Genomic DNA, 18,965 nt, shown 5'->3' with positions numbered 1-18,965 from the left:
CTTTAGATCCTGATTAATCAGGGAAATGGGTCTGAAAGATTCCGGATTAGTTAAATCCTTTCCTTCTTTAGGGATAAGTTTAATGTATGCCGTATTACCGGATGGCGGTATTCTACCCCCCTGAATCACCCCATTAAATAAAGCAGCCAGCACTGATACAATCTCAGGCCCCAGGGTTTTATAGAATTCCGCTGGAAATCCGTCAGGGCCTGGCGATTTTCTGTTCTGTAGGGATTTGATCGTTTGTGTTATTTCAGCCTCCGTGATTTCCGCATTAATACTAGCCAACGCCTCGTTTGACAATGACGGAAGTCGTACCTTCTCCAGAAGTTCCCTTGCTAACCCTTCATCATAAGAGTCTTTAGAATACATATCTGTGAAATAATCTTTCATAATGTCTACCATCTTTCTAGGGTGGGTGTGCAGAACAGCTTTTTTATCTTTCAGAGGAAAAACTTGTACACGCCGAGTATATGGGCGTGTCAAGTTCGCCAAAAGTTTACCTGCTTTGTTTCCATGTTTAAACAGGATGGCTTGAGTACAATCTGTGAACCATTTGACCTTGCCTTCTTGCAAATAATCATAGTTATGCTTTGCTGTGATCCACTGTATTCTATTGATGTCTCATGGTTCATCTATATATTTTGTATATGCTAACCGAACTAGCTGGATTGCTTGTTCATATTTTCTCTGTATATCTCTTTTCTGCCCTATTGTAAAAGATATTATGCGCCCTCTCAACACTGCCTTGGCCGTTTCCCAAAAAAGCTCCGGATTCTGTCTGTGAGATTCATTATCTTGGGAGTACTCCCACCACCACCCTCTTAGTCTATCATTAAAATCCTCGTCCGACAGTAAGTGACTAGGCATTCTCCAAACATGATCCGACCCTCTGGGAAGAGACTCAGTAACCTCAACCCACAACGGAGCGTGATCCGATATCAGCAGATCAGCTATTTCAGTTTTATGCGTTCTCGGAACCATTGCCGGAGACACTAACAGATAATCTATCCTAGACCAGGACCTTTGGGAATGAGAGTAGTGAGAATACTCCCTATCTATCGGGTGGTGATGTCTCCAGATGTCAATCAGGCCAGTCGCCTCCAGCAGCGGGGTTAATGTATGGGCTCCTTCCGGGTTCTGCGGGGGCCGACTACGATTCTCCTGCTTTCTGTCTTCTACAGTATTACGCACTCTATTAAAATCACCTCCCACTATCATTTGGGAATTCTTATTTTGCAGGATTAAAGTCTCCAGTGCTTGATAAAACCCAGATTGGGCCATATTTGGGGAATATATGTTATATAGAGTCAGACTTCTCCCCTTCAGCTCTAACTCCACTCTCATGGTTCTACCTTCCTCGTCTGTTTCACATTTGTTCACAGTGTATTGTAAATGCTTATGGAATAGCATCATTGTACCAGCTTTCCTACCCACCGATGGAGATCCCAATACCTGACCAACCCACTGCTTGCGCATCCTCCAGAAGTCAAGCTCCTCCAGGTGTGTCTCCTGCAACAGGGCCACATCCGCCTTTAGCTTCCTGAGATGTCTTAATACCATGCTACGTTTAGTCTGGGAACGCAAACCTTTAACATTCCATGTAACTATTCTCATGAAGGTATTCGATTTAGAGCTATTGTTAGAGACGCACCTGGAGGAGGAACAAACCTCCCCTCCATGACCAATGAGTTAACGTACATAACAGTGATGAGCAGCATTATAAGTGACAGTTCCCCATTCAGAACTCCCCCCTCCCTCCCTTCCCCACCCCAACCTTGAACATAAAATACTTTCAACAACGACATCATGAACATAGCCTTGACTTCTCTTTTTTCGCGCCACCACCGGAGCTGTCGTTACTCCGTTTCTCTCTTCAAATCTATAGAATTCACTCCCACCCACAGCCCTAAGCAATTCTCCAGTATGGGTTCACTACAGTGAACCGCGTAAAACCCCTCTTTACCGCATTAACAAATCATATATATGATAGATTTTATAAATCCCCCTTATTCCAAGCATACGTTCAAATATACATTCACCTTCTTCTTCCCCTTTTTTTTTTTCTTTTTTTTTATAGATCCCACATTTAATTAACCAGATGAATCCCAGCCCCATTCCTCTCCCCTTTATCGATCAACATACTGGTTCATCTGATGGTCGCCTTCTCGGCAGACCAGAGACATACATGTCCTCCAAGCCTCCTTCTTCTCAGTCCTGAGAATCCATCAGAACCTCTTCGTTCCTTGACGATCCCTGCCGACCTTGTGAGTCCGATATTTTCTCCCATCTACGGTTTGGTATAGGACCCGACTGCTTCCTGCTCTTCACTGGTCTCGGCTCCCCGTCCGTATCGATGTCCATCGCTTCCCACGCTTCTCTTGGGGTAAGGTATGTATCAATACAGCCATCTTGATGAAATACTCTCAGCGTGGCAGGGAACAGCAGCGCAAATTTTACTTTCCGCTTGACTAAAGTAGTGCAGATTTGCGAAAAAGCTCTCCGCCGTTTTGTTACTTCTATGGAATAGTCACTGAAGAGGAACACTTTCGCACCTCTTAACATTAGAGGGTTTTTGGCTCCCTTATATTTCTTTAGAATCTCTTCTTTGGCTGCGTAATTTAAATATTTTGCTATGGCCGGTCTCGGCCTGGAACGGCCCCCTTCTTCCTCAGCGGGACGAGCCGGCCCCAATCTATGGGCCCTCTCCACTATGTATTTGCCCTGCAGTCCCAAAGCTTGAGGGAGTTCCGTGGCGAAAATCTGTGGCAGCTGTGATGGCGGGATATCTTCCGGCAGCCCCACTATCCGAAGATTACTTCTCCTCGATCGATTCTCCAGGTCCTCCATCTTGTCTTTAAGTGCCCGATTACTAGACAGCACCTCACGGACCTGCACCTGTGTTTTCTCCATCTCCTCTTCCATCATAGACATTCTCTGCTCCAGCTCTGCTATCTGGGAGGCATGCTGGGAAACATCCTTTTGGATTTGGAGGAGCGCTGCCGAAACTGTGGCTTCCAGGGTGGATTTAATGTCAGGTGCCAATAATTTCGCCACTTCTATTGCCATATTACAGCAGGAGATGGTGATATCCTGCTCAGGGGTTAAACTAACCTCTGCATCCTCAATCCCTGGCTCCGTATGCTTGGCTGGTGGCTGCGCTGCTGACCGGGTAAATCGCTGTCCTTTCTCCACAGCCGCCATCTTGCCTCGCGGCTGTTTCTCATCAGCTTGTAAAGGACGCGCTGGCGTACTCGCTGTGCCGTCCTTTCTTAGGAACTTCTCCATCCACTATCTCTGGCAGCTGTTCGGGGGGTCAGTGTGGAAGAAAATTCGCTTTCTTGAGGGGTATCTAGCTCAGTTTGCGGGCATCAGGCACCGGAGCTCTCTTCTTCTTCAGCCTCTCATGCGCGCGCCGGAACCGGAAGTCCCAAAGCATTTTATCCTGTGCCACATAAAAATTTGGTACATAAAATGAGAATGCTCGGACTGTGACGAGGGGACATCCTCTGCGTTTGGAGGAAAGGTTTATACACAAACATAGAAAAGGATTCTTTACGGTAAGAGCAGTGAGACTATGGAACTCTCTGCCTGAGGAGGTGGTGATGGTGAGTACAATAAAGGAATTCAAGAGGGGCCTGGATGTATTTCTGGAGTAGGGATCGACCGATATAGATTTTTTAGGGCCGATACTGATAATCTGTGAACTTTCAGGCCAATAGCCGATAATTTATACCGATATTCTGTTCATTTTCATTTTTGAGAAAAAAATAAATACACAAATCTGTTGAAAATGAACATGTTTATTGTTAATGTTTAGATTTAAAATTTTTTTTGTAAATCTTTCTTTTTCATTTATACTTAATATTTTGGTGTTATTTTATTTATTTTTTTACACTTTCTATTAGCCCCCTTAGGGGCTGGAACCCTTGTCCTATTCACCCTGATAGAGCTCTATCAGGGTGAATAGGACCTCACACTGTCCCTGCTGCTCAATACTTTGTGCACACAGCAGCAGGGAGCTAACTTTGGCAGCCAGTAGGGTTGTTTCGGGTATCGACCTTTCGATACCCAATCGATACTTTTAGCCCGGTATCGATACGATACCGAGATTTGTCTTTTATTAGTACTAGGCTGTGCTACTGCACAGCCCAGTATCAGAGAATATGAATTGCGCTGCTCTCAGCAGCACAGGGAAGAAGGAAGCAGTCTCTTCCCCCTCCCTCTGTGCTGCTGCTGCTGCCGCTGCCTCCAACGAGAGCGCAGGGGGATGGGGCTGTGGCCACTGCGCCACCAATGATAACTAACGTTTAATGCATTACAAATGCAGCAGAAACACATTGCCGGCACCCTGCCTCTGACAGGGCGCTGCGATCCGCAGCATTTAACCCCTCAGATGGGGCCCCTCCCCATGACCATTCTCCCCTTCCCCCGACCCGCTGCTGCGATGAGCTGCAGGGGGGGCGGAAAGCAGGCATGGATGCCTGCCGGTAAGGGCAGCCATGGTGTCCCAATTCCCCCACGATCCTGCCCCAGCACCCGTCGGACCTTCCTTAAGTCATGTACGGCGCAGGTCCTTAAGGGGTTAATGTGAATTAATTTCTTACCCTATATCAGGATTTTTTTTCACTGCCACTCCCTTCCTTGTTCTCCTGCGCTGCCTGTCTGGTAGGTGGTGCTGCGCTGTTTCTCACATGGCAGACACCTTCCCTATGAGTGGTATTCCGTACTATTATAATACTATGTACACTGCAGGCTACAGTAATGGGGGCTGGAGTCTGGGAGGTATGGATTGATGCTCTGTTTCAGTGTTCCCAATTACCTAGTGTGCTACATGATTGATGAATTGGAGGTATTAGATGTAAGGTAATAAGAGAGCGGTGACTAACCTGGGATGTGGAGATAAGGGAAGACGTGAGAGTTACTTTACCATCATGTATAGCAGAGGACAGTGATGAGACATCCATCCCTCTTCCATCATCTCCAGCAAACACATGATACTGATGCAACTATGGCGCCGTCCCCTGGACTACGCCTATTCACTTCAATATAAGCCTTTCCTTACTACATATTTTATCTGCTTCTACATGTTTCTTATATGTGTATATATTTATTTGAAATTAAGTCCTGCAGACTCGAGTACAACAACTGCAAGCAGATGAGAGTTCACATAATGCTGAAGACAAGAAGCTACATCCAGGCCAAGAGTTGGGGAAGGTGGAAGAAAGTAAGAAAACGGTTCAGACTCCTAAACGTTGGATGGAAAAGCTAAAAAATGAGCAGATTGCCAAAAATCAAAAGCAGAAAGCATTGAGTGGTGTGAAGAGTACCAACGTGACTTCAGTTAACCGAGAGGCCAACCTGAGTCAGGAGACACTAACAAAGAGCACCAAGAAGCTTCCAAAAAAAAGTGTGGAGAAGCATCCATCAACATCTTCTCATATACCAGAAGACAAAGATATGGAGATTGTAGACAAGCCCTTGACTCAGGGCAAGGAACTTTTACTGGAGGATAAGGAAGGAAACCGATATGGAGGAATTCAGCAAAACATTCACTGTTACCTGGAGACCTGCATATTCTTGGGTGAACTGAGCACAGCCCAAAACTGTTTGCAATTCTATCAGCAGCATATCTCAAGGAGAGGATTGCTAAGCATCTCAATGTACAACCTGCTAATGAAGGCCTTTGCCAAGGAGGTAAGGAGCGAGAGGAGCATGAAAAGATCATCTAGAACAGGGATCAGCAACCTCCGGCACTCCAGCTGTTCTGAAACTACAACTCCCAGAATCCTCCTTTCACATCTGTGGGAGTTACAAGAACAGCTGAGTAAGTTTGCATGCTGGGAGTTGTAGTTTCACAGCAGCTGGAGTGCCGAAGGTTGCTGATCCCTGATCTAGAATGTAACTAGTGGGGAATTATGATTACAGCTCCGAGGGTTAAAGGAGCTTTTATCTTTTTTATCTTTTTTCTTCCTCCACAGTCCTCACTTGCTCAAATCGGCCGCTTATTTGTAATGTTAAAGGAAGCTTCCCTGAAGCCAAATTTGGGATCCTATGCTGCAGCACTAGAGGCTATGGGTCGCACTGAGTCCAATGTAAAAGCCATTCAGAGGTAAAAAAAAATAAATACCAAAATTAATAATAATAAAAGATAATTTTTTTTTCACTTCTAAGTTTATTACTTAATGGTTGCTTGCACTTTTGGCAAATGGAATTGAAGGATTTGAATTTGGTATTATGTATTCATTTTATATAGCATTATAGCTAACTCAGAATGGATTTTGAAAAGTGTCTATACATGTGCTATTGCAATAGTATGTTTGCTAAATGTGCTGTAATAATATTCAGCAGCATCCTTGTAGCTTTATTCTAAGGCAAATGCTACATTCCACAAGTCCTGGATTGATTGGGTTGCCCAGGGCTTATATACTGATGACCTGTCCTTTAAAGAAGTTATCCAAACTATAAAACATGCCCCCTAATGCCCGGGCCCCCCATATAGATTATACTTACCCTGCTCCCCGGCATCCTCGTCGCTCCTGATCCGCTGCATCTCCCCATCGTGACAGTGGCCAGCCTCCCTAGTGTCACCCGCGATACTAGGGAGTCTCCCGTCGCGGCCTGCTATTGGCTTAGTCTGCTTGGTGGAAAAATGCATTTAAACAACTATTTCAACACTTCACGGTTTGTAAATGCATTTTTGTCTGAATGTGAAATTCTGCTGGAGGTCTGTTACCTTGTTGTAGTGCAACCTGGGATCTGTGGTGACCATTGCACAGTTAGACCTAAGCTGTCTGACACCACCAGAGTGGAGCTACACTGCTGTCATTTTTCCAAGGGCAACCATCAAAGTTTTGAAAGCAGCTAGGGATATGAAGGGGGAAATGCCAAAGAATAAGTTAATTCTTATTTTTTTTTCTTTATATCGTTAAAAGCAGACTTAGGGCTCGTTCACACGACCGTGCCGTTTTTTGCGGTCCGCAAATTGCCGATCCACAAAACACAGATGTGTGCCTTCCACAATTTGCGGAACGGAACAGGAGGCCTATTATAGAAATCCCTATTCCTGTCCACAAAATGGACAAGAATAGGACAGGACTCATAATTTTTGCGGAGCCACAAAACGGAGCAACAGAGGGCTGTCCGCATCTTTTGCGGACCCATTGAAATGAATGGTTCCGTATGCGGAACGCAGAAAACGGCCTGTATACGGAACGCAAAAGACGTTCGTGTGAACAAGCCCTTAAACTATACATTTTCTTTAAAGGGAGTCTTTCAGTAGTTTTGACCGTGCTAAACAGCTGAAAGTTCTACAAACTTACCTTTTGTGGAGCTTTTATCACCAAGAGTAGTGAGAATACGAAGTTTTATTCAGCCAAATTCTGCTTCTGCCCAGGAAGCGGTGCTCTGAGCGACAGCTATAGCATCCAACCGGGAGACCAGTACAGCTGTCACTGTCAGCTGTGTAAAGAGGAGGAGATGAATGTAGAGAGCATAGAGTACCTCCTTGGGCACTTTAGAAAACAGAATTTGGCAGAATAAAACTTCATAGTCACACTAATGCTCTCCCCAGCCCCTACCTAGTGCTCTAAGCGGTTTATCATAGACCGAAGTGCTGACAGACTTCTTTTAATGTCCAGCATCATTGAGAGCTGTGATGAATGTAAGATGGATCTTCTCTCATTTCTTTCCTTATAGGTGCTTGAAGCAGTTGGAAGAAGATGGCTTGTCTGTTGATGCGCTCTTCCAGGGCCTGACCTATGTTGACGATGAGAGGGATATGGTTCTGAAAGCTATTCAAAGAGTCAAACCAGAATACAAGCCTCCTTCTAAAGTACAGATTGTATGCAGCTCACCACTGGTGAAGAATTTCTACAGCAATGTAAGCAAGGGGCAAGAGTTTTTGGGAAAGTCACAGATATAAATTGAGATTGCAGACATGTTCGCTTTGTTCCTCTGTGATTGTGTTAAGGCAGAGGTGACGTTAAAGGGGTATTTCTCGCCCATATTCCTTGGGGGACACAGGAAACCATGGGTATAGCTCTGCTCCCTAGGAGGCGTGACACTAAGCGAAAGCTGTAAGCCCCTCCTCCATCAGCTATACCCTTCAGCCTGGAGAAGAGACTGCCAGTTTTTGCTTAGTGTCCAAGGAGGCAAGACACCCCCTGCTTATGCAGGGTTGTTATCCTATGATTTTTATTTTTACGTATTTATTGTTTTTAACTCGGTTTTTTTCTACCTACAGGGACAACAGAGGCGCATTAGACCCCTCTGTTTCTCCCGGGGTTGAGTTGCGCCAGTGCCGGTAATTCCGCACTGCCGCCTCCCCCACAGAAGACAAGGTGGACCAGGGCAGCCTCGCTCCCCTGCGTCCCGCCAGCTCAGGGTCGCCCGCACGCCAAGTCCCTCCCCCGGCTTCCTGCCACCGCGGTGCCAGGAGCTGAAGGGGCGACCCCCGCTGGATGGACTGAGGGCGAAGACAGCGTATGGTGAGAGTGGCTGCTCCAGCCTCCCCTTCCTCCCTCCCACCGCTGCTACCAACATGGCCACTGTTACATGGCCACTGCTACAATCCCGGACAACTCGGCCCTGCCGCCGCCCCCCCCCCCCGCCCCCCGCCACGGAATATCGGGACGTTACCGGGCTAAGTTGGAGGGCAATCCTAGAACACTGCCTTACAGGGACGGCTTCAGACATGCAAGCCGTCTGCTACATCTAGGCGCGGTGGGAGCCGTTTTCCTGGCATAAACGGCGCCATGTCATGGCCGGCACTTCAACATCCTTGGGGGTTAAAATCATTTTGCCGCGCGCGCGGCTCTGCTTCGGCTTCAGCGCGGCAGAGGGGGGGCGGAGCTTCCTTACACATTCAGCTCCGTGCTGCTGCGCTCCGCTACTTCCGGGTTCATCTCTCTGCCGTGCGATCCTGAAGCCATTCAGCTCCGTGCTGCTGCCTCTCCTCCACAGCCTCCTCAGTCTGTTCCCCTTACAGCTGCCGCTTGTATCTCCGGGTCTGGTAGGACTGTTTAACCCCCTCCGTGCCACAGTACTGTTGCTCACTTTTAAGTGCAACAGCTTTCCACCATGTCAGACCCTTCTGCAGCCGCCAAGCCATGGTACCATGCCTGTACTGCTTGTAGGGAACCCTTTCCCCGGGGGCAGTCTGATCCGCACTGTACTGCATGCCGAGCTCCACCGCAGCCTCAGTCGCCCGCTGTGTCGCTCCCTGCTTCCTCTGACCCGCCTGACTGGGCTAGATCCCTGTCCCAGGCCGTGGAAAGCCTCACTCATGTCGTGGGCCGCCTAATAGACAGGCCACCTACCCCGCAGGACGCCACTCTGACTGTCGCGCCCTCCGGGTCCACTGCTTCTGCCGCTGCAGCGGGTTCACCCTCTCCTAGTGACCCCTCCCGAGCTAGGCACTCTCAGAAGCGTATTAGAGTAGAGCGAGCCTCCTCCTCGGATGCCTCCCTCTCCCCGCCACGCGTGCGCACCCAGACGAGCCTCTCCTCTCCAAAGGATTCGCTCTCTGAAGGTGAATTGGCGGCTTCAGATTTGGAAATGGACTCGGCCCTGCCGTCCAAGCTAGCCTCAGCGATGGGTCAACTCATCTCTGATATACGTGACACCTTTAAGGTGCAGGATGACCCCCCTAGCTCGGACGCAGCTAGCGTCTCCTTTATCAGACCCAGGCAGGCCTCAAAAGTCTTTCCAATCCACTCTGATTTCTCCTCCGTGGTGTCTAAGGCTTGGGCTCGCCCGGACGCCCGTTTTGTCAACCCAAAGAAGCTGGACATTTGCTATCCTTTTCCAGCCGATGTCGTGGCCACCTGGTCTTCCCCACCCAAGGTGGACCCCCCTGTGGCCCGGCTGTCAAAGAACACGGCCATCCCTGTTCCCGACGGGTCCTCTCTTCAGTCAGCGGAGGACCGTCGCATGGAGACCCTGTCCAAGGGCATTTTTGCTGCCTCCGGTTCTGCCCTCAGACCGGTTTTTGCCTCTGCTTGGGCAGGGAAAGCAATCTCTGCTTGGGGTACGCAGCTGGAACAGGAGTTGGACTCGGACATCCCCATCCAGGACCTACGTTCCTTGGCCCAGCTTATTATTCGGGCCGGGAATTTTGTCTGTGAGGCCTCCCTTGATGCGGGAGCCCTTATTGCACGCTCCTCCGCCCTGGCAGTTGCCGTCAGGAGGGAGCTCTGGCTGAAGGTCTGGAAAGCGGACGCTGCCTCCAAACGTTCCTTGGCGGGGCTACCGTTTGCGGGTTCCCGCCTTTTCGGGGTCCGCTTAGACGAACTTATTTCAGAGGCCACGGGTGGTAAAAGCACCCATCTTCCTCAACCCCAAGCCAGGGGCGCCCCCCGCGGACGCCCTGGTGCGTCTCGTTTTCGGTCCTCCCGCAGGGCCTCTGGGGCTCCCACCACAGCTGCCGCTTCGGCTCCTCCCCAGGACAAGCGTAGGAAGCCGTTTTTTCGGGCGCAGCCCTCCTGGCGCAAGCCGCAGGCTGCCCGCACACCCGCAGCAAAACAGTCCTCTGCCTGAAGGCGCGCCCCCACCCACCCGGGTGGGGGGCCGGCTCCTCCTTTTCAAGGACGTCTGGATGGCTCACGTCTCCGACGCCTGGGCCCTCGAAATTGTGTCCTCCGGATACAAAATCAAATTTGCATCCTTCCCTCCGGATCGGTTCTTTCGCTCCCGCCCCACGCGAGACCCGAAAGACGCGGCTGCGTTCTCCGCGGCCGTTCAAGCCTTACTGGACAGGGGGGTGATTACCCCCGTTCCTCTAGAGGAAAGATTCCAAGGGTTCTACTCGAACCTCTTTGTAGTTCCCAAGAAGGGAGGTTCGGTGCGGCCCATTTTGGACCTCAAAAAGCTCAACCGTTTTCTCCTCCTTCGACGGTTTCGGATGGAGTCCCTCCGCTCCGCGGTGGCTTCCCTGGAGCAGGGAGATTTCATGTCTTCCATCGATATACAGGATGCCTACCTCCATGTTCCGGTAGCCCAGTGTCACCATCGCTTCCTTCGATTCGCCGTGGGGGACCTCCACTTCCAATTTGTCGCCCTTCCCTTTGGACTGGCAACAGCCCCCCGGGTGTTCACCAAGGTCCTGGCCCCGGTTTTAGCCTTACTCCGTTCCAGGGGTGTTTTTCTGCTACCGTACTTGGACGATATCCTCATCAAGGCTCCGTCCCTTTCTCAAGCGGTTGCCAGCGTGGATCTCACTCTAGAGACTCTGGCGAGGTTCGGTTGGGTCATCAACTTCCCCAAGTCCTCTCTTCCCCCCTCCAGACAACTCGTCTTCCTGGGAATGCTTTTAGACACGGGAGCGGCGGAGGTACGTCTTCCCTCGGAAAAACGTCTGATCCTCCGTGGGGCGGTTCGGGGTCTCCTTCTCCACCGTCGACCGTCCTTCCGCTTCTGCATGCGGGTATTGGGGCAGATGGTTGCCTGCTTCGAGGCGATCCCATTTGCGCAGTTTCACTCCCGCCCTCTCCAACGGGCGATCCTCTCCTCCTGGGACAAATCGCCGCAGTCTCTGGATCATCCCTTCCATCTTTCGCCTCCGGTGCGGTCATCTCTCCGCTGGTGGTTACAGTCCCCTCTTCTGGGCAGGTCCTTTCTGCCACTCAACTGGTTGGTGGTTACAACCGATGCCAGTCTCTCGGGCTGGGGAGGCGTGTTTCCTCCCCGATCCGTCCAGGGCATTTGGTCTCCATCGGAGTCCAAACTCTCGATCAATGTCCTGGAACTGAGAGCGGCCCTTCTGTCTCTACGACACTGGACTCATCTGCTGAAGGGTCATCCAGTTCGTGTACAATCAGACAACGCCACGGCCGTGGCGTACATAAACCACCAGGGGGGCACTCGCAGCGATGCGAGAGGTCACCAGCATTCTCCGTTGGGCGGAAGCCCACGTCCCGGCCCTATCTGCAATTTTTATTCCAGGGGTGGACAATTGGGCGGCGGACTTCCTCAGTCGCACCACCGTCGACCCCGGCGAGTGGTCTCTTCACCCGGAGGTATTCGAGGCCATTTGCCTTCGTTGGGGCATTCCGGACGTGGACCTCATGGCCTCAAAATTCAATCACAAGGTCCCCGCCTATCTGTCCAGGGCCAGGGATCCGGGAGCTTGCGGAGCCGACGCCCTCGTTCTTCCTTGGCGAGGCTTCGCGCGCCCATACATATTCCCTCCCATCCCTCTCCTGCCCAAGGTCCTTCGGAAGATCGCGGCGGAAGGCGTCTCGGTGATTCTGGTCGCTCCGGACTGGCCCCGCCGGTCTTGGTATGCCGACCTCATGCTGCTCCTGGCAGACGCGCCCTGGCCACTGCCCGCCAGGGAAGATCTCTCTCTCAGGGACCGATCTTCCACCCGCGTTTAGGGTCCCTACGTTTGACGGCGTGGTTGTTGAGACCACCGTCCTGACACGTAGGGGCTTTTCTGCGGACGTCGTCCGCACCATGATCCGCGCCCGTAAGCCGTCCTCTTCTAGGATCTATTATAGGACCTGGAGGACTTTTTTGGGGTTCTGTGCCGAGCTGGGGATTCCTCCGCTCCGCTTTTCTCTCCCCACCGTTTTGTCCTTCCTGCAGAGCGGACTGGCCCAAGGTCTAGGCCTTAGTTCTTTGAAGGGTCAGGTATCTGCGCTGTCCATTTTGTTTCAGCGCCCACTGGCCCCCCTTGGCCCTGTCAAGACCTTCCTTCAGGGCGTGGCTCACGCGGTTCCCCCGTATCGCCCTCCGGTACCGCCCTGGGACCTGAACCTGGTTCTCTCAGCGCTCCAGGCTTCTCCTTTCGAGCCTCTGCGGACGGTTTCCTTGCGACTTCTGTCCTGCAAGGTTATTTTCCTTGTAGCCATCACCTCTCTTCGGAGGGTGTCCGAATTGGCTGCACTCTCCTGTCTGGAACCTTTCCTAGTGTTCCACCAGGACAAGGTGGTTCTTCGTCCGGTCCCTTCCTTCCTTCCTAAGGTGGTCTCCGCCTTTCATCTGAACGAGGACATCGTTCTCCCCTCTTTGTGTCCTTCCCCTTCCCATCCGCGGGAGAGGAAGCTTCATCGCCTGGACGTTGTCAGGGCGCTCAAGATTTACCTGGAAGTAACCAGCTCTTTCAGGCATACTGACTCGCTCTTTGTGGTCCCGGAAGGGTCGCGCAGAGGGATGGCGGCATCCAAAGTTGCTATCGCTCGTTTTGTCAAGATGGCTGTTACTGAGGCTTATCTCGCCAAGGGCAGGGTTCCTCCCCTTGGTGTTACCGCTCACTCCACTAGAGCGGTCGGGGCTTCCTGGGCTCAGAGAAATCGGGCTTCTTCGGAGCAGATTTGCAAGGCGGCCACTTGGTCCTCCTTGCACACCTTCACCAAGTTCTACAGGGTGCATACTCATGCGTCGGCTGACGCTGCTTTAGGCCGTCTGGTGTTGCAGGCGGCAGTTGATTGATGCCTCTGGTGTTGGTTGAGTTTGTTCTGGTCCCTCCCTTCTGGGACTGCTCTGGAACGTCCCATGGTTTCCTGTGTCCCCCAAGGAATATGGGCGAGAAAAGGAGACTTTTGTATTACTTACCAGTAAAGTCTCTTTCTCGCTCTTCCTTGGGGGACACAGCACCCGCCCTTCATTGGGTTACAGTTGTGGTTCCGGCTTGGTTGCCCCCGTTGGGGCTCGACAGTTCTTTTTCCGGTTGGTGGTTATCTTTCACTACTTGGACACGCAACTGGCAGTCTCTTCTCCAGGCTGAAGGGTATAGCTGATGGAGGAGGGGCTTACAGCTTTCGCTTAGTGTCACGCCTCCTAGGGAGCAGAGCTATACCCATGGTTTCCTGTGTCCCCCAAGGAAGAGCGAGAAAGAGACTTTACTGGTAAGTAATACAAAAGTCTCCTTTTCCACCTTAGGCTAAGTTCACACGAACGTGTGTGATCTGTGGCCGTATTCACTTCAATGGGTCCGCAAATCCGGAATCGCGGAACGGCCGCATGGGACGGGACCCCTCGGAAGCACTACGGAGTGCCGGCCAGCGATCGTGCATTGCGGCCCGCTATTTGCGGGCCGCAGCACAGGCACGGGTCACACACGTTTGCGTGAACTCGGCCTTAGTCTGATAAATGTGGGCCCCACCCGTCTCCCTTCCCTTGACATGCCTGGTGAGCTTGCTGCATTCAAGTCGAAAATGAAAGTAGAGATGGCCAAGCATGCCCATGGGTCTTTCTGTCCACTTCTGTGGAGGTCATGAGAATTGCTGAGCACGCTTTTTCCTAAAAGGTCAGATGGGACCCTGGTTCTGGGGATAGGTGCGGGATCTAGAGGTGGGACCGGCATCTATCAGATGTTTATGGCATTTGCTATGAATACCACTTTAATAAGTTTGCCTACACGACAATATAGAAATCCCACTTATGTCTCTCAGAAGGTCTGAATGCATGTGTTACTTTCTCCAGGAACCACCAACTTCCTACCCAAAAATGGGGTTCACAGTGTCTGATTTGCAGGAAAGATTTGAAGAGCAGCTGAAAACTGAGAGCTGTGAAACAGTGACTATAAACTCTGTGGAGGCCAGTAAACCAGTCAATGAGGAGAGAGTAAAAGCGGTGAGATAACCCAACCTGCATGACCCTCCTATACATAGTGTCGTAACACTTCAAGACCCCTGATCTTTTCATAGAGGACCAGGGAAGTGGCAGTGTGTGCAGTTTTTGACACACGTTGGTACATCTTAAGTCATCCCCCTTCTTGGTAAACAATCACCCTTCTCCTTTAAGCCGCACTCCTTTGTCTATGGAGTTGCAAAACTTGTCTAAAACACTTGATAAATGTGATGCAAAGCGTACTTTTTAAAAAAATATCAAATTTGTTCTAAAAATCTGCACAGATTAATTTTGTAATATATATTTATAGAAGCTGGAGCATTGTTTTCAGTAATGGAGCTGAAAATCCTCTGCAGTCACCACTAGAGGGAGTATGATATCAGAGCATGCAGCAAGCTCCCTCTAGTGGCAGCCAGCATGGTGTCATATAAATCTAGCTCTGCGCTACGGGCATCTATGTGTGGCCAACCCATTTCTGATTTTGGCCAAATTCACACAAACGTATTCATTGGGAGAAATATTCTGTGTGTCGGAGGTACTTCCCATCCTCAATGCTGCTCCTATGACATGGACTCGTGGCATTATTATGATTTCTAATGCTGTGTGCTCCTGCCTGATCTCTGCTCTATTGACTTGTACTAACATAATGCTGCTGCAGGCCGAAACACACAGCATTATAAGTCATTATAATGCCATGGGTCCATAGGAACAGCATTCAGGATGGAAATACCTCTAACACATGAAGTGTATTTCTCACACTGATTAAACCTATGTGAAATTGCCATGTAGCAGCACGAGTGACTGCTCCATTTTTATAGCAGCTGTATAATTATGCCACCTAAAACGTTGCATGTACCATAACTACATGGTAAGCAGGATGCATACAGGGGTGTGATTCCAGAAGGTACTGTTGATAAAAGACTGAATTCTTCCCTTTTTATCTGCATATCTTTAGATATGTAGCACTTATAGACCCTTACTTTTTGCCTGATGTTGAAAAGCAAAAGTAGGTTGGCTTTTATTCGATTCTGTTGTCCACCGGGGGTGCATGCCAACAGCTCATCTTCCCCCAGTTCCATAAACCAGTTAAGAGCTCCTACACGACCGTAGCCGATTTTGCAGTCCGCAAATTGCAGATCCACAAAACGTGGATACTGGCCGTATGTGTTCTGCATTTTGCGGAATGGAGCGTCCGGCCCGTAATGAGGACAAGAATAGGACATGTTCTTTTTGCAGATTATTTTTGCGGATGCCATGAAACGGACATATGTGTGCTGTCCTCATCTTTTGCGTCTTCGATGAAGTGAATAGGTCCACATCCAACCGACAAAAAAGATGCAGATCGGATGCGGACAATAAATGTGATCTTGTGCATGATCCCTAAGGCTGTGTTGACATCACATTTTTATCCGACTTTTAATAAAGGATGCAGAAGTGTAGTACACTACAGTTTTCTGTCCTGAGGAGTCCAGCAAAAAAATTATTACATTAAATGGATACATATTGTATGATGGAACCCTATGGCGACTGATGCCCGTGTATGATATATATCTAAGACATTATTATGGCACTACGTATCTTAATTCTAGAATATTGTTGTAGATACTTTTAGACCCGGATCGATACGATACCGGGTCTTACTATTTAACGATACAACGCTGACCACGGCATCTGAGCGCACTGGAAAACAAAAACGCGTGCTTCCGGTTATGCTCCGGCTCCCGCGTGTGGCAATTGAAGGAGCCGGTGCATGTGTGCAGCAGCCCCTGTCTTTGTGAATGACAGGAGGCTGCTGCATAGTATTTCCTATGGAGCCCTCGTCTGTAATAGGGCTCCATAGGAAAGTAGTGAAATCATCATAGACTCCAATGCAAGTGCATTGGTGTCTATGATAATAGCAGTCAGATGATTGTTATAGTTCCCTATGAAAACTATAAAAAGTGTTTAAAAAAAGTTTTTAAAAATAAAAAAAAAACATTAAAATGTAAATCACCCCCCCTTTCCCAAAATAAAAATAAAAGAACTAAAATAATTAAAACAATACACATCATGGGTGTCGCGATGTGCGAAAACGCCCATAGTATAAAAATATATTCACCATACGGCAAACAGCAAAATGGAAAAAAGCGTCCAAATGGCCGATTCGCCGTTTTTGGTCGCTTCATTTTCTACAAAAAATAAAAAGTGATCAAAAAGTCATACACACCCCAGAATGGTATCAATGAAAAGTTCAGAACGCCCCGCAAAAAATGAGCCCCCATACAGCTCCGTAAACATAATTACAAAAAAGTTATAGGGGTCAAAATATGGCGATAAAAAAACAAAACTGATTTTTTTTCATCACTATCAAAACGCAAGAAAAACTATACATATAAGGTATTTCCGGATTCGTACTGGCCTGTAGAATAAAAGTAACCGGTCAGTTTTTTTGAACGTCGGAAATAAAAAACCCGTAAAACTGTGGTGGAATTGCATTTTTTTTTGCAATTTCACCCCATTTGGAATTTTTTTCCCACTTCCCACTACATCATATGCAATATTAAATAATGGCATTCAAAAGTACAACTTGTCCCGCAGAAATCAAGCCCTCATATAGCCATGTGAACAGAAAAATAAAAAAGTTATGGCTCTGGGAAGGCAGGGAGCGCAAAACAAAAACGCAAAAAAATAATCCGGGACTAAAAGGGTTAAATCGCCTCCTTTCCCAATTTTGCATATAAAATATATAAAAAATAAACATACATATCGCCATGCCCGAAAAAGTTTGAACTATTAAAATATAAAAAAAATGGCTCCTATGTGGTGAATGCGGTAACAGAAAAACAAAATAAAAAACGTGTGATTCACCATTTTTTTTTGTCACCTTGTCTCCCCCCTTACCCAAATAAATAGGAACGGACTGTTCTATTATGGGCCGGACGTTCCATAAAATGCGGAATGTACGCGGCTTTTTTGGTGTTTTATTTTTTTTGTATGGTATCGAGTATCGCAATACTTTTTTATAGTATCCAAATCGAATCAAGATTTTGGTATCGTGACAACTCTATTTAGATGTCTCTCCCCAGAATGTTTCTTCTGATCAGAATTTGCAGATTCACAGACAGTTATAATGATCTTTTCTCTTTTCAGAGGAAAGTGCTGGATGGCCTGCGAACTGGATGGCAGAAGGACCTGCTCCATGCTTTCCAGGACTCAAAGAATCACCTGGCAAAACTCAGCAGGAGTTCACGCAGAATAAACCTATACCCCTACCTGTGTCTGCTGGATGAGCAACATTATGTAGACATTATGTTACAGGTTAGTAAAGATTAGATAGATACGACATGGATAGATACGACATGCATGGATGGATACGACATGCATGGATAGATACGACATGCATGGATGGATACGACATGCATGGATGGATACGACATGCATGGATGGATACGACATGCATGGATGGATACGACATGCATGGATGGATACGACATGCATGGATGGATACGACATGCATGGATGGATACGACATGCATGGATGGATACGACATGCATGGATGGATACGACATGCATGGATGGATACGACATGCATGGATGGATACGACATGCATGGATAGATGCGACATGCATGGATAGATGCGACATGCATGGATAGATGCGACATGCATGGATGGATGCGACATGCATGGATGGATACGACATGCATGGATGGATACGGCATTGATGGATGGATACGGCATGCATGGATAGATACGACATGCATGGATGGATACGACATGCATGGATAGATACGACATGCATGGATAGATACGACATGCATGGATAGATACGACATGCATGGATAGATACGGCATGCATGGATAGATACGACATGCATGGATGGATACGACATGCATGGATAGATACGACATGCATGGATAGATACGACATGCATGGATGGATACGACATGCATGGATGGATACGACATGCATGGATACGGCATTGATGGATAGATACGACATGCATGGATGGATACGACATGCATGGATAGATACGACATGCATGGATGGATACGACATGCATGGATGGATACGACATGCATGGATGGATACGACATGCATGGATGGATACGACATGCATGGATGGATACGACATGCATGGATGGATACGACATGCATGGATGGATACGACATGCATGGATGGATACGACATGCATGGATGGATGCGACATGCATGGATAGATGCGACATGCATGGATAGATGCGACATGCATGGATAGATGCGACATGCATGGATAGATGCGACATGCATGGATGGATGCGACATGCATGGATGGATACGACATGCATGGATGGATACGGCATTGATGGATGGATACGGCATGCATGGATAGATACGACATGCATGGATGGATACGACATGCATGGATAG

General features: G+C 48.7%; 1 protein-coding gene across 1 annotated transcript in view; it reads left to right on the top strand.

Moving 5' to 3' along the window:
* POLRMT (RNA polymerase mitochondrial) overlaps positions 1-18,965 on the top strand; it is a 64,312-nt gene that overhangs the window by 12,263 nt on the left and 33,084 nt on the right. Inside the window, exons 3-7 of the mRNA XM_040417515.1 lie at positions 5,126-5,697; positions 5,982-6,112; positions 7,699-7,882; positions 14,428-14,577; positions 17,704-17,871. Of these exons, the coding sequence (XP_040273449.1) occupies positions 5,126-5,697; positions 5,982-6,112; positions 7,699-7,882; positions 14,428-14,577; positions 17,704-17,871 (1,205 nt within the window). The remainder of the gene's footprint in view (positions 1-5,125; positions 5,698-5,981; positions 6,113-7,698; positions 7,883-14,427; positions 14,578-17,703; positions 17,872-18,965) is intronic.

Source organism: Bufo bufo, chromosome 2, assembly GCF_905171765.1.
Source record: "Bufo bufo chromosome 2, aBufBuf1.1, whole genome shotgun sequence".
NCBI lineage: Eukaryota > Metazoa > Chordata > Amphibia > Anura > Bufonidae > Bufo > Bufo bufo.
This window is presented reverse-complemented; position numbering and strand designations above follow the sequence as displayed.